The 16,999-nt window shown below is 42.5% G+C and overlaps 1 protein-coding gene across 4 annotated transcripts in view; it reads right to left on the reverse strand.

Moving 5' to 3' along the window:
* SNX10 (sorting nexin 10) overlaps positions 1 to 16,999 on the reverse strand; it is a 37,018-nt gene that overhangs the window by 8,820 nt on the left and 11,199 nt on the right. For 3 of the 4 annotated variants that reach the window (XM_087772692.1, XM_087772682.1, XM_087772697.1), the window contains exons 2-5: positions 12,247 to 12,302; positions 5,956 to 6,042; positions 3,800 to 3,900; positions 3,118 to 3,216 (exon numbers count right to left, since the gene is read on the reverse strand). In XM_087772692.1, coding sequence (XP_087628818.1) covers positions 3,118 to 3,216; positions 3,800 to 3,900; positions 5,956 to 6,042; positions 12,247 to 12,270 — 311 coding nt within the window. In that variant the 5' untranslated portion in view covers positions 12,271 to 12,302. The remainder of the gene's footprint in view (positions 1 to 3,117; positions 3,217 to 3,799; positions 3,901 to 5,955; positions 6,043 to 12,246; positions 12,303 to 16,999) is intronic. The other variant, XM_087772708.1, reaches the window with a different exon arrangement.

Genomic DNA, 16,999 nt, shown 5'->3' on the forward strand with positions numbered 1-16,999 from the left:
CTTCTCTGAAGGTAATCTAAATCCTAAAGTTAAACCTGTGCAGCTAAAAAAGGGATGAAAGGAAGGAGGATCTTACAGAACCTAATATGATATGACAGTGTTTTAATTTTGACCTCCAATTTAAGAATAGGCTTTTCCTGTGAATTTACAGATGTCTTCAAAGGTATGAGGATACTTACCAGGAAAAACACATAATTTTCCTTATTCTTACGATGTAATTCATAATTGAAAAGGGGCTAGCTGACTTCCGTTAATGCAAATGGCCTCTTGAAATATTAAATTATGCCCAGACAAGAAGTGAGCTTTACAGCTCTTCATCACTCAGAGATAATAACCTATAAGACAAGCAGGTCTTACCCTGCATTTGTGCAGTAAAGCCAAACCAAAATGGGACAGCCGTTTCTAGATCTCACCAAACTCTAGTGCTTGGCTGCAGTTTCCAGCTCTTGGCCTAATTCTCATGCTACCGTGCCGACCACGGAGAGGTTTCACAAAGGGCCTAAGTAAGCACCTTGCCTCGAGCTAACTCATTCTGGAGCAAGGCGTGCAGGACAAGAGAACTCCATAGCTGTCCACATATAGGCAACATGGAGGAACTCCCAGGGCCAGGAGCTGAACACGAGAGAGCCTACAGCCACTCGATCCCCACTCCTCAGGCACGTGGCTCCTGTCTGGGCAGAGGCAGCAGCAACCTGCTCACACAGCAACGGGCACAGGGCACAAACTGAGGCTGTGAGAGATCTAAACGCCATTTCGGAGATGACTTGGATCCTGATAACCTCACAAGGCACTGAGTGCAGAGAGGAGCTCGGGGTCCTGCATCACATGTGGGCATATGAAAAATGTTACCTGCGAACCTCTCCCTGACAGGTCCACATAGGCTCAAATCCCATTTCTTCCCAGTGTCACAAAGAAACCCCAGTGGGGCTGTGAGCTTGTGCACGGTGACTGCCATCATTGCCAGGGTGAACGGAGCACTCGGCTTTGCAGTTCTGGGTTACGCCACCCCACGCAACTACTTTCTGGTTCCTTTCCCACCCCCTTCCTAATATACCAGAGAGCTCCCGCTTCCCCTGGAATTGCCACACTACAGAACATGCAGCATCCAGACCTAGAGCTTTACTAATGCCAAGCATGTGTGTGTGTGTATGTATATGTCTATATATCTATATACATACGCACACACGCTGATGAGGCCCAAAAATGCAATTTCAGAGAAAGAAATCATAACCTTTGCTTCAGACTCATAAAAAAAAGGGAAGGAAAAACCAAAAAAGCGCACCATGGCAGGCCAGCTGAGCCAGTAAAAAGATGCCTTCTGCAGGCAGCAGCAGCAGCGAGGTGGCAGCCAGCAGAGGGCAATGGTACAGCACCTCAGGTGCCAAGCCAATTCATCACAACACGACTCTATCTCTGAAAATTCCTTCCAACGATTCCCCAGGGCTGAAAGAAAGCTGACACCTTTCTAAACAGCATCCAAGTTCAAACATTTAAATCATTACCTTACAACAGAGATGCCTCTTTTCCCACTCCTGAATTAACAGCAGCAAGGTGAAACGCTCCACATGCTGCCATTTTCTGCTGTCAGTAGCCATTTAAGCTGCAGACATCCACAAAATTGGAGAGCGAGGATGTGTTTTAAGAGAATCTACCTCTCTGTTTTGACTTCTGAAGCACAGACAGTGGTTGTAAATATTTTTGATGCTGAAATACTGTATACCTTGTTACCAGATTGGCCTCTTTGCCATTTTAAAATGAGACTGATTTTGGAAAGGCACTGCTCCATGGGGCAGCACAGCTAAGCTAGAACTGCTCAGACCTAGGGACCTGAACTACCACACCCTTCGTATGACCACTAATATTATCACCTCTAGAAGCATAGTCACTATTTCACCATTATTCTTTCCTGAGGTGCAGAAAAAAAAAACCAAACAAACCTTCTGATCCTTTTCTGCTTTCCCTTCCCTGTCTCACACACCTACAACCAGTATTTATTGGCTACCCTTTTAGTCACAGATCCTACATAACTGTATACATAATATAATTCCTGCAGCAGTTAGCTCTCCCTGCCTTCAGCTGTTAAGCCCAACCTGAGGACCAATGATTTGGTGTCTGTTAGGAAGGCTTACAATTATAATACACTGATTGGAAAAACAGTGGGTCCAGTGTTCCTCTACCCACTGACCACAAGGCTTAAAGCCTACTTAAATGATTTGCTTTTTTCCTTTGCTCAGGCAGTTCTGATTCATGGAAACACTGATACTAAAAAAGATAAATAGTCTCTACTCACAGTGTTTTACCATGCCCTTACCCCGAGCAGCAGCTAAAGAGAGCCTGCAAATGTATGCACAATTCCTGCCCCAGCAGCTGTGAGCAGCCTGCTCTCACACCAGCAGTGCCAGGGTATTACGAGAATGGCAGAGAAAGCAGAAAATTACACCAACAGGGTCTCTGCCACTACAGAAGGTGAAGTGGTTACAGCAGCGGGACTGAGGGATGCAGTACTAAAACTCATACAGAGCTCCCTTGTAACACAGGTCAGGCTCTAGCTAAGTCTGATGAATGATTTTATACAGACAGCAGCTGTACTGAAAATGGTCACAGCTGCTAGAGCTTATTTATGTTAGTGGAACTGGTAAACAAAGTAATTGGCATTATAAGAAATATCTGTGTTAGGAGATCTTGCCACAGAATTTTCCCAGGCTCCCAGGGGTTTAGCCCACAAAGACACTGATTTTCCATGAACATAAAGAGGGAGAGAAGTCTGTTTCTTTGTATGCGAATATCTAGCTCATTCTTGAAAGCTAGAAATAGACATCACAGTGAAAGATCTCCCAACCTTAGTATACAACTGCAAAGTAACATAAACCCAGAACTATTATTTAAAACCAATGCAATGAAACACAATGGAAAAGCCCCCGTTGAAGTTTCCTTATAACCAATAGAGCTGAAGTCACGTGTATGAAATATGACTGTGCAAATAAAAAATAAAACCAAATGTGTAACATGTACAGATGACCACATGGTGGCTCTCAAGTACCAGAGATGAGCTAGTTTAAACCAGAAAACTGATGACATCATACAAATGCCAGCATCTCTAGGATAGGCTGTACTTACTTTTCCAGGAATTCTTGCAGACCCTGCCGGCGATGGTCCACGTGATGAGGATTGTTCATGTTGAAAAAGGGCGTTTTAGATGGCAGTTCAGGTAGCTGTCTTTATAAACAAGAAGCAAATATACAGTTAAAACCAAATCTGAAACAGCAGAAAAGAATGCAATACACAAATGCCAACCCTGAGCATGTGAAAATCACGGATCATGCTCCAGAAGCTCATGAAATCGAATTTGGGAACACAAGGTTGAGAAATTGGAAGGCTTCTTGCACACCTCAAAGGGAAAAATAAATTAATCTCATTTTTCTGGTCCAGTTGTTAAGCCTGCATGTATGTCTGGCTGGGTCTCTTATGGTCCTTGCAGAACTTAAGGACATCCTAAAAGCGCAGAGGTACGTACACCTACACTAGACTGCTATTTCTGCTACCTGTGCATAGCAAAAGGAAACACAGATCAAATCTGTTACGAATTAGAAGGGGGCTCACCAAACAAAGGCTATCAGTACGAACCACATTCTTCTGGGTTTAAAGTAAAGAACATGCCTTGTACAGAATGAACTTGTGCTAGTAAGAAACACAGGACACTTTCCAGCTCTGATTTCTCTAATTCTCAGAATTAAGATGAAACACCCCTCCCCTTCCATGATTGACAGATTATTAAATAGCCATATATAAAGTTGCTCACATAAGCACTGCGTTGCTCTGAAGCCTCTGCCGAAGCCAAACAAATTCTCGAAAGCGTCGTCTAACACAGGATGTTTTCCTTGTAAAGCACATACTGTTTGTCTGTTGGGAAATAAAAACCATTTTACTTTGTAAAAATCAGCTTAAGCTGAAGTGCTGGCATGGTGTTAAAAAACATCCGAGATGCTAATCCCTGAGACACCAATGGAAAGCTTGACATTAATTCGGTGTAGGTTAAGGACTGTGCTTTATCTCAGACAGGACTGGTGACAGTTTCTACAGCTTCGCAGGGAAATATTTTTCATTGATTTTTTTTCTTTTTAAAAGCAAGAGATCTGGATTACGGTACAACTTGAAGTAACAGGAAAAAAAGATCTCAGAAAAAAGTTTCAGCAGATAATGCCAATCCTTGCAGGGAAAAAAGTCACGTTTAGCTATTCTAGTTATAATCCTGCAAACAGTTAGCTACATAGAGTTCTTCCAGCGTGCAATCCTACTTAAATCAAATCAAAGAAACCGATGTGACTGCTCTCCACAAGTAGCAGCATTTGGAAATTTTCCCACAGAACACTATTGGTCCACTAGAAAAATGCCAATTCATCAAAAGAAAAACAATTCACAGAAATTAAATACTTTTGCCAATTTTTCCTGTGGAGCATACATTTAGATGAAACCCCATCTACCAGACAGGACTCCACTATAAATCTGCCTGCAGTCCAATCCACCATCAATCACCTGCCAGGAGCCACAACTCCTAGACAGCCACATGATGTAGATCGTAGCGGGCCCAAAGACGCCAGCTTTCTGGAATAGATGAGTATCTGGGATAACTCACAGTTTAAGAAGCCAGATGCTCTAGGAGCTGGGCAGAAGGGGAACCCAGCTGGTCTAAGAGCCTGGCAGACCCAAGATTTTGAATCCATTGAGAAGCCTGGATGGCAGGACTGATCTAGAGACTTGGTCTCTGAAAGCCCTGGCATTATGCTGGTAGGAAGCTGAGCTGATGCTTATCAGCTTCAAAGATGCCTGGTGCTGAATCATCTAACACTGGGTCTAAATGACACCACCCCAACTCAGTAATCGCTGAGAAAGCCAGTAATATGCTTCTATTCAAAAGCACTGATGCCTGTGAAACAGTAATACAGCACCCGCCCTGCAAATCTACAGAATTTCTATTTACCAGAAGTCAAAAATATAATTGCTTTGGAACCAGTACTTAAACCACATTGCAAAATGTAAATGTTTTATAGCTCTTATTGCCACACAAGAGAGAAGTACTTGTCACGAGAGACATTTAATAAGCCATCATTTGACTGCTTGCTCTCATTACGCTGCATGCTTAACTCTCCCACGCAGGAAGGAAATGTTTTCGGTCTTGTGCCAAGCATTAACCACGTAACTCGGTGCTCTCTAATTCTTCACCTGATAGCAGATACACTTCACAAAGATTTTTTTTCATGTTGCAATTAAACCCCCTGGATGTAGCTTTGGGAGATTAGGATAACTCCTTCTGTACGTCATCCACCACAGAATAATAATCAACAAAACAAAATGATGTATAGGACAGATTTAAGACACATGAGAACCATAATTCTAAGTGCACTCCCATTAACATATGGTAGACTACAATCATAAACCCAAATGTAGTTACTTGACATATCCAAGCGCCACTAAACTAGCATAATATGAATGTCACGGTACTCTGAAAACAACCACATTGCAGCAACCAAATAACTTGGCAAAAAGAATGAGGAGAATTTAAAGTACAAATAACCAGATAATTACTCGAAAAGAAAGTTGTTTTCCCATGAATACCTGAACATCAAAATTCTTCTATAATGGTAAGACATCACTGACTATGACAGTCTTCTAGTTGATAAGTAAAGCTAAGAATAGTCTCTGTTGCAAGACATTGTGGAGTGCACACGTGAACACAATACCAGCTTCAACTCCCAGCTCTGCCAGACCTACTACACGGCCTTTGGCCAACGCACCTTACCTATTCCACTGCATCTCAGTCGTTAAAAGGAGAATAATATCCCCCAGCCTCCCAGAAGTGGCGTAAAGAAATTCCGCTAATACCCCAAAGAGAACTCTGGCTTGGACAGAAACAGCAATAAGAGCCCAAAGAATCTGTGCTGATATTTTTATACTTACGTGAATAAATATCTCATAGTCTATGTAAGAATGCCATGAGTCTTCTTTCTGTGTCCTGGGGTCTCGCACCAAGACAGTTACAAATTCCTGCAAGTGCATAATAAAAAAAAAAAATCAAGCAATTAATTTCGGAAGACAAAGGCAGTCTGAAAGACTCTCTTGATTTCTCTGCTGTTCCAAAAACTACTGTGCTCAGATTAAAAGCTGAACTGCTGTTTTATTGAATTTTGCAACCCTATAAAAGGAGAAGCAAAAAGCAATGAATCATCTGAGCTACACCACATGTCTGGGAAATTCCTTGCCAAATTGCTAGCTGAAAAGGAATATTTCAGATTAAGTAATACTGTGAAGAGTCATACATGTTTCTTGCATGGGAGATTTGGTGATCTCAGTAGCTACAAACTAAAAACCTAACATTCAAAGTCACACATGTAAGAGAGAATTAGGCAGGTATTTTAGGCTTTTCCCACCCTTGTAACCAATATTCACAGAGAATGTGTTATGAACCTGCTCCAGGTACCCAATACTTACATATAACATTTTATTTGCTCCTAAATTTCTTTTTGCCATTTTATCTATATTTTTTTAAATCAAGTATTTATACCCATCGATTTCAAGGATCTGAGGTAAGCGTGCTTGGTATCTCCACGAGGAGCTGAAGAACCGCCTTTTTTCTATGCCCCAAATGACTTGCTTCAGCCCAGTGAAAAAGGATGTACCACTATTAATTGCCCTGGACACAGATTTGACACAGGGAATCAAGGTCTCAAGCTCAGTGTCCCGGATACCATGTGGAAGGAGATGAATCCCCCCGTTCTCCTGCGTATCCTTCCTATTACACCAGGAACTTAAGCCACAGAGTACAGCTGAGGATGCAGGACCTGGACACTTCTGTCCCAGTCTGCCCATCAACCTGCCCAAGGAAGCAACACAGCTGCACTGCAGAGCATAATTCCTCATTTTCAGGGGACAACAGTAGAGTATTTGTTGTAGAAGTTGTCACATCTAGTACATCTAGTCTATTTCCTTGTAATTTCTACATTTATATAATAATTTAGAGGGATGCCGAAGAAGTGTGAGGCCTGTGGGCATTACTGTAATGTAACTGGGCATCACTAATAGGAATTTGAAGAGGCTGAAGAATTAAACACTTCTGAGTATCCTCAGCTAACAACCATGTGAAAACTTGTACTCTGTTTTTCCAAAAAAAAAAAAAACCACAACAAAAACACCAAAAAAACCCCCAAAAAAGCCTGCTAAATCTGTATGTTCACAATAAGATAGAAAAGGTTTCTTTAAAATACAAAGGTTGACATTGTGCTGAACTACCCGCTATTTCCTGAGCAAACGAATAGGCTGCCCTACTTCAGTTGCTTAAATAAGCTATTCACCCAAAGAGCTAAGCCAACCACTTAAACAATGACTCAGCTAAAGAAAAGCATATCATTTTAAGCTGTAGATACATTCCCCCTGAGAGGAAGGTACTGCGCAAGATCTCCAGGCACAGAAATCAACCGTGGGAGGACGGACAGCATCTCTGGTAAATAACATGCTTTTTTAGTACGTCTTTGCATAAACCAAGAAATCTTGAACCAGAAAGCTCTCAAAATGTGTGTCTCCATGCCCAAACCACAGATGTCAGAAATAAAACCTTTACTCTTCAGCCAAGTCTTCTCCCCCCACCACACACACTTCAACATGCTGCCAGCAGCAACCTTCAACGGACCGACAGGAGAACAACGACAACCTTGAAAGGAAAAGATATATTTGTGCCTGAATAGTCATTGCACTCTGTACATGGCAGGGAGGTGTTCATGGTCTGGATTAAATCATTTACTACTCTGATTTCCAGGCCGTACCGCTTCAGGTATGGGGAGCCTGCGGCCTGACGGCTGGATACAGCCCACAGTTTTATCCCACTTAGCCCAGCTCCGAGTCACAGAGGTGTTTTCTGCATTATTGCTGGATACCCTTCTGGTGCGTGTCACGAGCACCTTGCCAAAGAAAGCCCATTCGAAAGGCTCCCGCCACCTCTGCCGCTTCTCTCCCTGCTGAAGAGCACCGCAGGCCCGATTCTCCTCTGCAGCTTTTTAACCCCATGCCAACGTGGCACAAGAGGAACAAATGAACAGAGCTGTAATCACTCCTACCAGCTGAGGGTCATGCCTTTACTTTTACAAAAACGGTAGTGGGAGACATGAGGAAGTTACTCCCCCTCCTGAGCAGATCCTGAGCAATGTGCTGAATGAAGGAGAGAAAAAAATTTTTTGGTTGTTTTTTTCCACCGGCCTCACTGCCTATCATATTTAGCATACATATATAGACATAGCATACTTTCAGACCCACTGTAACATCTTTTCATATCCGTAGTCTTACGTTCTCCCAAGTATTTGTCTTCCCCAGCCTCCTATTTCCCTGTGTCCCACTCTTCCCCAGAACTGCAACCACTTCTCCTAAATGTACTTTTTTTTCTTTCCTGAGCACTAAATGCATCTGTCCTGCAAGTGGAAGAAGAGGAAAAATGCCAGGAAGCTTCAAACGGGACACTGCTCTCCTCTTCCCTTCAACTGCTGCAGCCCGGCAGTCCCAGCTGCAGGCAGCCTGCTGATACCCTAACCTCCGTCCCCTTCCTCTCATCTACCACTGTACTGGCTTCTCATTGACCTTTCTTTTGTCCAGGTTCCTCAGATTACTTTATTTCCAAGTAACCTTCTATAACCCTCTCCTTTGTACAGAATCAAAATAATCTTCAAAGTAAAATGCTTCTTTCAACCTCTATTATACCAAAGTATTATGATTAAAAGTTACTATTGGATATGCAGTGGGTTGGCTACAGGTTACCTTGCAAATCATTCCAGACCACAGGATTTACACAAAGAACTGTACACTTTTAATTTCCAATTAAATAGTCACGGAGTTTCAACGCTGAGGAATTCAAGCACCTTTCAGACTCTGCCTATAGAAGAAAAGAGACCTGCTGTACACGCTGTGGCAGGCAGGTGTCCAGGCAGTACATCACTGGGCCAAGACTAAAAATGATCTGCGGTACAGCAGAGCACCTCAGCAAACCGCAGCCCTCGCACACAGTCACTGTCAGCTCCGATTTGAAACACCAGGATTTCAGCAGAAGACTGGGTGTTTCTCTTCCCCCCCCTCCCCCCCGCCTTATTTACCACAGAATACCAATAATGAGTTCAGAATGAAGCAAGATAAACATTAAGCAACTAGAAAACAAAAACAAAAATGTACAGCCTTTCTCAAGATCTCTGGTTACTTCCCCTATAAGCATCTTGAATCCAGGAAGCGTTAATCCCAATTCCTGTTACAGTTTCTGCTGCGCTGAAACAGTGGCATTGCACATGTAGACTACCCCTTCTCTTTTGACCTTTAAGCCTTCTCCAGGATACAAGACGACCCCGCTGGGACAACAATATTGATTTAATCAAAGTGGCCCTAACAGCCCAGTACAGATGCAGATACACTGTCAGAAAAGGTGCTTATGCCTCCCCGCCCCTATAAAAGTAGGCTTGTAAAGGCCAATATTCACATATAGGCTATGTTAGGGTTCAGAGTTAGGTGCCAGAATATTCCTCTGGGAGATTGCTGTTGTATGCTCAGTCCATCCTGTGTTCAATGGTCACGCACAGTCATCAGATTACAGCAGTTTTGGGTAATAATTGCCTTTCCCCTCTGTATATACTCCCTTCCCTCCCCTTCTTGCTATAAAGATTAGGACACTCTCAATAGGCATGCCTATCTTCAAGTAACACACTGTTCACCTAGGGGAGGTGAGGCTGACCTCTTCCTCCTGAAGAGGCCCACATGAAGACTAACTTCATCTTTTGTCACAAGACCGTACTGCAGTCCAGCCATACCCCCTGGGAAGCAGAGCCTGAAGAAAGCCAAAGTTTCAGGGACTTTTTATTTTCGTCAGCTGCAATCCTTTCCAAGGTGTCTTCCTCCCCCGCCCAGTTCTGCTTGGTTTTTCCAGAATTGCAGATCTAGCTATTATACCATTTCCATTTTGGTGTTTTGTTTTTAATTGAGGGGCACCATACATGCATGTCTATCATGCGTTCAAGAATATGTGCCCTGTAACGCTTAACTGCAACAATTCTCTCAAAACCAGAACTTACTGCTGACAGTTCAAAGTGTCCAGGCTTGGTCATGGAAGCCTATTGCTCTGGAAACAATACTGACCCAACAGAAAGCTACTGGAAAAAGTGGCATCTCCATTTATTCCTTCTCCCTGGAAACTGCTAAATTCCTAAGCAGAACATTTCTTATCCAAACTGCTAGTGCCATAGCTTTGATACGGATCCCAGCAGCCATGCTGGCCCAAACATCCTGTCCTGGTTTCAGCTGGGATAGAGTTAATTTTCTTCCTAGTAGCTGCTATAGCGCTGTGTTTTGGATTTAGCATGAGAATAGTGTGATGTTTTAGTTGTTGCTAAGCAGTGTTTATACTAAGTCAAGGACTTTCCAGCTTCCCATACTCAGCCAGCAAGGAGGTGCTTAAGAAGCTGGGAGGCAGCATAGCCAGGACAGCTGACCCAAACTGGCCAAAGGGCTATTCCATACCATATGACGTCATGCTCGGTATATATAAGCTGGGAGGAGTTGGCTGGGGGGCAGCGATCACTGCTTGGGGACTGGCTGGGCATCAGTCTGTAGGTGGCGAGTGGCCACATCACTTGTGGTTTTTATTCCTCTTCCTCTCTTTTGTTGTTTTCCTTTTCATTACAATTTATTATTTTATTTCAATTATTAAACTGTTATCTCAGCCCATGAGTTTTCTTACTTTCACCCTTCCAATTCTCTCCCCCATCCCACCAGCGGCAGGGGAGGATGAGCGAGCAGCTGTGTGGTGCTGGCTTGCCGACTGGGGTTAAACCAGGACACACCCTCATGAAAGAACTCCAAATCTGCCCCAAAAGTAGTCGTAACTACTTAACAAGGAGGAATCAGCAGAGCAGCTTCTCTGGCTGGATGTGCCTTTTAATTCCTGGCTAAAGCAGCCAGTTTAGGCATGGCATCGGTGGCATTTTGCTACCCTGTCCTCAAGGCCTGGAGCAGTCCAAGCAGTTAGGGTCACACAGAAATGACAAAATGGCCAAAGTGACCCCTGAGCCTGGTTGACACCTCATGGTTACAGTCCTATGCAAATAACATGAGTGCTGACAGCAGAGGAAAAGGGCAGCACTGAGGTTATGTAGACACAAGCACTGAAAACTGAAATGTTCCCATTTGGATTTGCCTCAAAAGGAAGAATACACCATAAAAGCAGCTGAAGCAAACACAAGTAGTATTTTTTTTTTTTTTCCCTCCTTTCCCCACCTCCTTTCTCCTGCTGGAAATACTTCTGCACAATGCAATGGATTGCTTGGACACAAGGATAAGCCAGAAGCTCTACTGTATAGAATTTGACCACAAAAACTGTGTTTCTGAGAAGTCTTTTTAACATTTTCCTGTTAGGAAATAGGGAATCTGACATGGAAACATCTATTTTTAATACAAGGAAAAAATATACCACAAGGAGGAGGAATAAAAATAATCTTGCATTAGATGATTATTTGCCTTAATCATTCCAGCTGCATTTTAATTCAAATCTCTGTGCTCAGGACTGTATCAGGTGATAACCTCATGCTCCATGGTGCCACTGTTACACATCTGATTACTCAATAACCCCTAAAGAGTCATTTTCCACAAAGCTTCTGAGAAAAATAGAGTTTCCCATCAGGTTGCCTATTAGTAAAAGGATCAACCACAAAGGACATGGGGCTTTTCACACTGGGAGTGTTGGCATCTTCACTCCACACATGCTGAGTAGTAAGGCTGATAAGAGACTAACAGCCGAGACAAAAAAAATTGTTGAAACTTTTAACGTTCATTGGGACTGAGCAAAAGAGAATGTGCAAGTGTGATTCTTCTGGTCCATGCATCTGGTAATCAAGAGTTCAGACCAAGCTCCAACCATTATGTCCTACAAAATACCTGAAGATTGATGGAGAGAAGACTGAAATCCAAGTCCTTCTCTCCTGTCTCAGTGTCTGAGCTCCTTATGCACAGAGTCACTTACTCTCCTTCTCTCTGATCCAATGAATATTTGATTTTTCCATCAAATTTTAACAGAAGGAACTGGCACTGCATCACTCCAGAATATTCTGTAGCTTGGCAGTTAAAAGCATGAAGAATACAACCAATCTTTCTTGCTCATGTGAACCTTAATGAAATTCAATCCACAACCAGCAAACTAGAATCCTTTTTTATTAAAGCTTAGACGTGACTTACTTGTTTTTCATGTTTTGGTGTCATCTTCACTGGTATGTATTAAAATGAAAATCAACCTAAAAAAAAAAACCACAACACAGACATCAGATTAGCATTTAGTAGTTATTTGAAGGTCATCATAACTTTTGCTAGACATTAGTAGACACTGGAAAGAGCCAGGCTCAGTGCCATATATACCAGAAAATGTTTGCATTAACTATATCTAAGAACTCATTCATTAAAAAAAAAAAACCAAAACCAACCAAAACCAACCAAACAAAAAACCAACAGCAACAAAAAAATCTCATTTTAGAAGCACTGGGTTAGTCCCCTTCTGGGGATATTTGTTGTACATGACAGTCCAGTGATGCCTGTCCATCTCTGGAAGTCAGTGCTTTTCTTCATTGCTCCGAGAGCCACGCTGGGGCTCATCCTTGCACCCAGCTCCCAACAGCTCTGCGCAGCCAGCATCCCTGGTGCACAAACACAGCCCAGACAGTGCTGCCCGTGCCTCGCTCGCAGGCACGCAAGCACAGGTCTGTGTGACTGCAGCTGTGGTCCAGAGATGCTAAAGCATCTGAGTCAGCAGAATCAAAAGCCCCTCTCAACCATTTCTCTGAAACAGAGATAAGCGGGGAGACAAACTGTTTAGATCCTGCAGGCTCAAGCTAAATTTCATGGCATCTGTGGTTTTAAAACCTCCATATAGGGAAGTATATAATTAGACCAAATTAAAAAATCCCGTCATTAACTTATGTTTTAAATCTACTCTTTCACTGGAAAGCCCGATAAATTTTTAACTACCTCTGCAGTCCCGTAAACCGGCCTGTTTGCTCAGGACAGGTACCCACACGGAAAGAGCAGGGCAGCTTTATTCACTTGCTAGCTTACATATACACCGCCTGCCTAAAAGCAACCGCCATGGGAAAAGAATTTGCAATTTCCCCTTTACCTCTCCCACATGCCATCCAGCCACTGCCAGCTAACACCTATGCTGACCCCCAGCTACAAAAACATCCTTTTGCTTCCTCAGCTTTTAAATATCAGCCTCCTCTTTCCAAACCAAGAGGAGCCCAGCAGGATCCTTCCTTCACCCCAGGAGCACAGCTCCCTACACGGTCAGGATGGATGCCATTTAAGCAGGAGAAGCTGGAGAAAATCCTCCCATGCATCTCCCCAGGCAGGCGCCTTGCATCGGAAAAGGTGGATTCGCAGCTTTCTTAGGCAATCCTCGGCAGCTGTTGTCCGCTGGCTGCAAAATGTTCACACGTGACTAGGGAAGACATACAACTGTTTTTGGAGGTGGTTTGCTATGGTTTAGCGATACAGAGCTTGGAGCTGCTCTTGTTATTATACAACTATATATTTAGGTCAAGCCCAGCTAAGGAGTCCTGGACACCCCATCCCTGCCCAATGCCCCTTACTACATGCCTAACTTTCAAAACTCCACGTATTTTAATAAAACAGAGCACAAAGACGAGCACACATACATTTCTTTGACCAGGAAATTATTCTGGAACAAACACATCTTTGTCAAATTTCTATAGGATCAGTTATCTCAAAATAGGATACTCTCTCTCCAAATAGAGATGTCCACGCACAGGATTTCGGATATCCTAAACGGTAGCACCAGTACAGTTCCCGCCTCCATAAAGATAAGGCCATCATTTCACTTCTGTAGCTAGGATTGTGCTGATAAAAGCACAGAGGACTATTGAAAACACACTCCCAATAACTTTTTGGTATTTTTGCTCAATGTATTTATGTTTAACTTGTATATATGCTCTGGGCTGAAGGCACAGAAGAGCACTCCAGCACTCCTTGCTGCACAGGCTCAGCAGTGCCAAGCAGCTCAGCAAGGAGGGGCAAGAATTCGGCTCATCAGCTATAACTGCTGCTAATACAGAAGTATGCTAGGAGCTTTCCTTTTGGTGGAGATAAATGGCTTTTACCTCTCAGGCAAGCACAACCCCACACCACAGAAAACTGTGCAGGGTGCAGGCTGTTAAAAGAGGAAGGGCTGTTTCTGCCTGCTACTCTCCTCATTGGGTACAGTTATAAACTTGTATAGTTTTGGGGCTTTTCTTCCCTTTCTGCTCTGGTTGAATGTGGTTTTGTTTTTTAAATGGCAATTCAAATATTTTTTCAGTTCTATATCTTTATTCTATCAGATTCTGCAGCCTCTCTCTCTCTCTCCTGTCTCTTAACTGCTTTAAGTAAGAAATTATGCAAGCCCAAAATATCTCACTCCTGACACTGTTCGTGAATGACAGGGCTGAAATAACACATTTCGTTTTGTCTTCTGCTTTCTAATGACCGAGTTATGTGCTGGTGCAAGTTAGAAAGAACAGTTTAAACTCCAAACAGCCATCGCAATCTTAAATATTTAATGACCAAAATGAATATTTCAGCACCAAAAACCTTCCTAAAATGATGTATTTAAAATAAGTAATTTGAAAAAAAAAAAAGAAAATACAAGCCCACCAAAGCTACCTTTTCCACAGACACCTCAGCAAGTCCAAGATCGCCCCAGTCATGCTGCAGCCACTTGCAAACACACTGAATGCAGTATTCTGTCTGGTAGCAAGACATGTATTTTAGGACTTCTTTAACACATGTAAAAGTCACTGAAGCAGAACGGTTCAACTGTCTGCTTAAGAAGACGCCTTTTATCTTTAGAAAAACCCTACCCAAAATACCGGTGACAGAGAGGAGCAGCCTTCAGAAGATGAACAGAAGGTTGCTGAGCTTTTTACTCATTAAAAATTTCCACTGACAGAGAAATGAACCAGTGCTGGGGAAAAGAATCAAAAAGGCAGTGGTTGATCTGTAGTTTTGATAAAATACTGTCTGCTATGACTGGGAAAAAACCCCATTGCTTTGATTAAGTTTTCGTTCTGCTTCTGATCTATTATCAGACTGAAGACTTCTTAAATTATTATTACTTAGTTTCATATACTCAATATAACACCTGCTCCTTGCAGTGCGTATTTTTGACAGCTCTTAATTGCATAACCAACGAAACCACCGGGGAACGGCTCCGCAACTGCCAACAACAACCCCCTCAAAGCAAAAACATTAGGTAGGGTGGCTTGCCATACTTTCTGTAGCCTAAAAAAAAATCGGGGGGAGGAACAACAAACCAAGTACTGCAATGCTTTTCTTAGGGATAATAGATATACTGTAGTGCTGCTCTTAGGGGTAGTAGATAAACACTGTTAAGTATTACATTTTAGTTCATAATTTAGAGTTGATTTTATATTTTAAAATCTAAATTAAAGCATATTATTTAATATTACTTGGGAATACCCTTTTATCATGGAAATGGACTGCTTTTAAAGGAGGAAGTAACTTCTCCCCTACAGCCCCAAACTGAAAGATTAAAACATAAGCAGTACCACAGACAAAAACCATGACAACTTGCTACAAGAACAGCACAAACAAATGTGAGCCCTCCCAGCCACCTCACTAGTAGCTGTGTTTAGTGGCACTAAAATTTTATGATTTCACTCATTGCTGGGCAGTGGCCTATGCAATGTTCTCGTCTGCTCTGGGAGTGCTCACAGATTCCACGTGGACAGTGTTTCCCCTCAAGCAATAAACGCTGATCTTCAGCTCAAGAATTATCCATCCACCCGCCTTTGCTTATTTCTAAACATGTAACTAACGACCACCTTCAAGCTTTAATGGTGAAGAGTGATTTATTTTTAGGCCTTGGTGATGACTGAAAGTCCTATCCAGTCACAAGCAAAGTCCTCAGCTGCACTTTCAAGGTTGTTCCCATCATCAGTATCAAATGAAACTTTCATTCAAGGCTTCAACGTGACCGAGAGAGAGAGAGGTCACAATTAAATCTCTAAATACTTAAAGATCTTTCCTGCATTTTACATTTTGCTTACCTTAACACTCAAAAAATGTCATAAGAATTTTAATCTACAGCCTGTAGAAAGTTCAGCTGCATCCATACATGGAGTTCACTATCACAGAACATGCCTGCATGCACCTTATTGCACTATGTTCCTGAAAGGCAAGTCATCCGTATGGATTTCTAAGGAAAATACACGTGCAGGGGGTGATGGTGGGAGGGGAAGGATATGAAGAATAGAGCTGTAATAAAAGATGCTAGCTCTGAAGAGTTCAAAAGAAGACTATAATAAACTCAATAATCCCATGCTAAAACCTAAGTAATACTTAGATTTGGGATAGGATAATGCAAATTTCTTTTGGGGAGCACTGATTGTGTTTTCAGAAGCCTCAGGTTCTGGACTAATTCTGAGAGGTCAGTCACTGGCAGGGAGCATCACTGCTGGGGAAAGAGCATCTCCTGCAACTCCTGCACAGAGCAGAGGACCTGAGAGATGCCTGTGCCCCTGCTGTTGCAAGGGAGTAGGAAATGGAGGAGCTAAATCCCCACTTAGTACTAGCTCACAGCTAGTCAGAAGCATGGATGAAATATTAATATAGGTTTCAAACGAAAGGATTACAAGTGGCAGAAAGCAATGTTAACTTGTTTATGGAACAAAACTGCCTGAAATCGTAAGACCAGCCATACTGTATATATCAATGGAAAGGTCCATCTAGTCCAGCAGCAACCTAGATGGTGACTCGTACTGGAACAGAGTATAAGAAACAGGCAAAATTTTGAGTGCTTATTGGCCAGTTTTGAAGAAAATAATGTGAAAACTAGATATAGGTAGCATACATTTCTACATACAAAATGTACCATTCTGTGGTGACAAACTGACCACATCATAACATAGCCTGGCATTTGCAG

Source organism: Nipponia nippon, unplaced genomic scaffold, assembly GCF_047370975.1.
Source record: "Nipponia nippon isolate SJK-2023a ecotype South Korea unplaced genomic scaffold, ASM4737097v1 scaffold_1, whole genome shotgun sequence".
Classification (NCBI taxonomy): Eukaryota; Metazoa; Chordata; class Aves; order Pelecaniformes; family Threskiornithidae; genus Nipponia; species Nipponia nippon.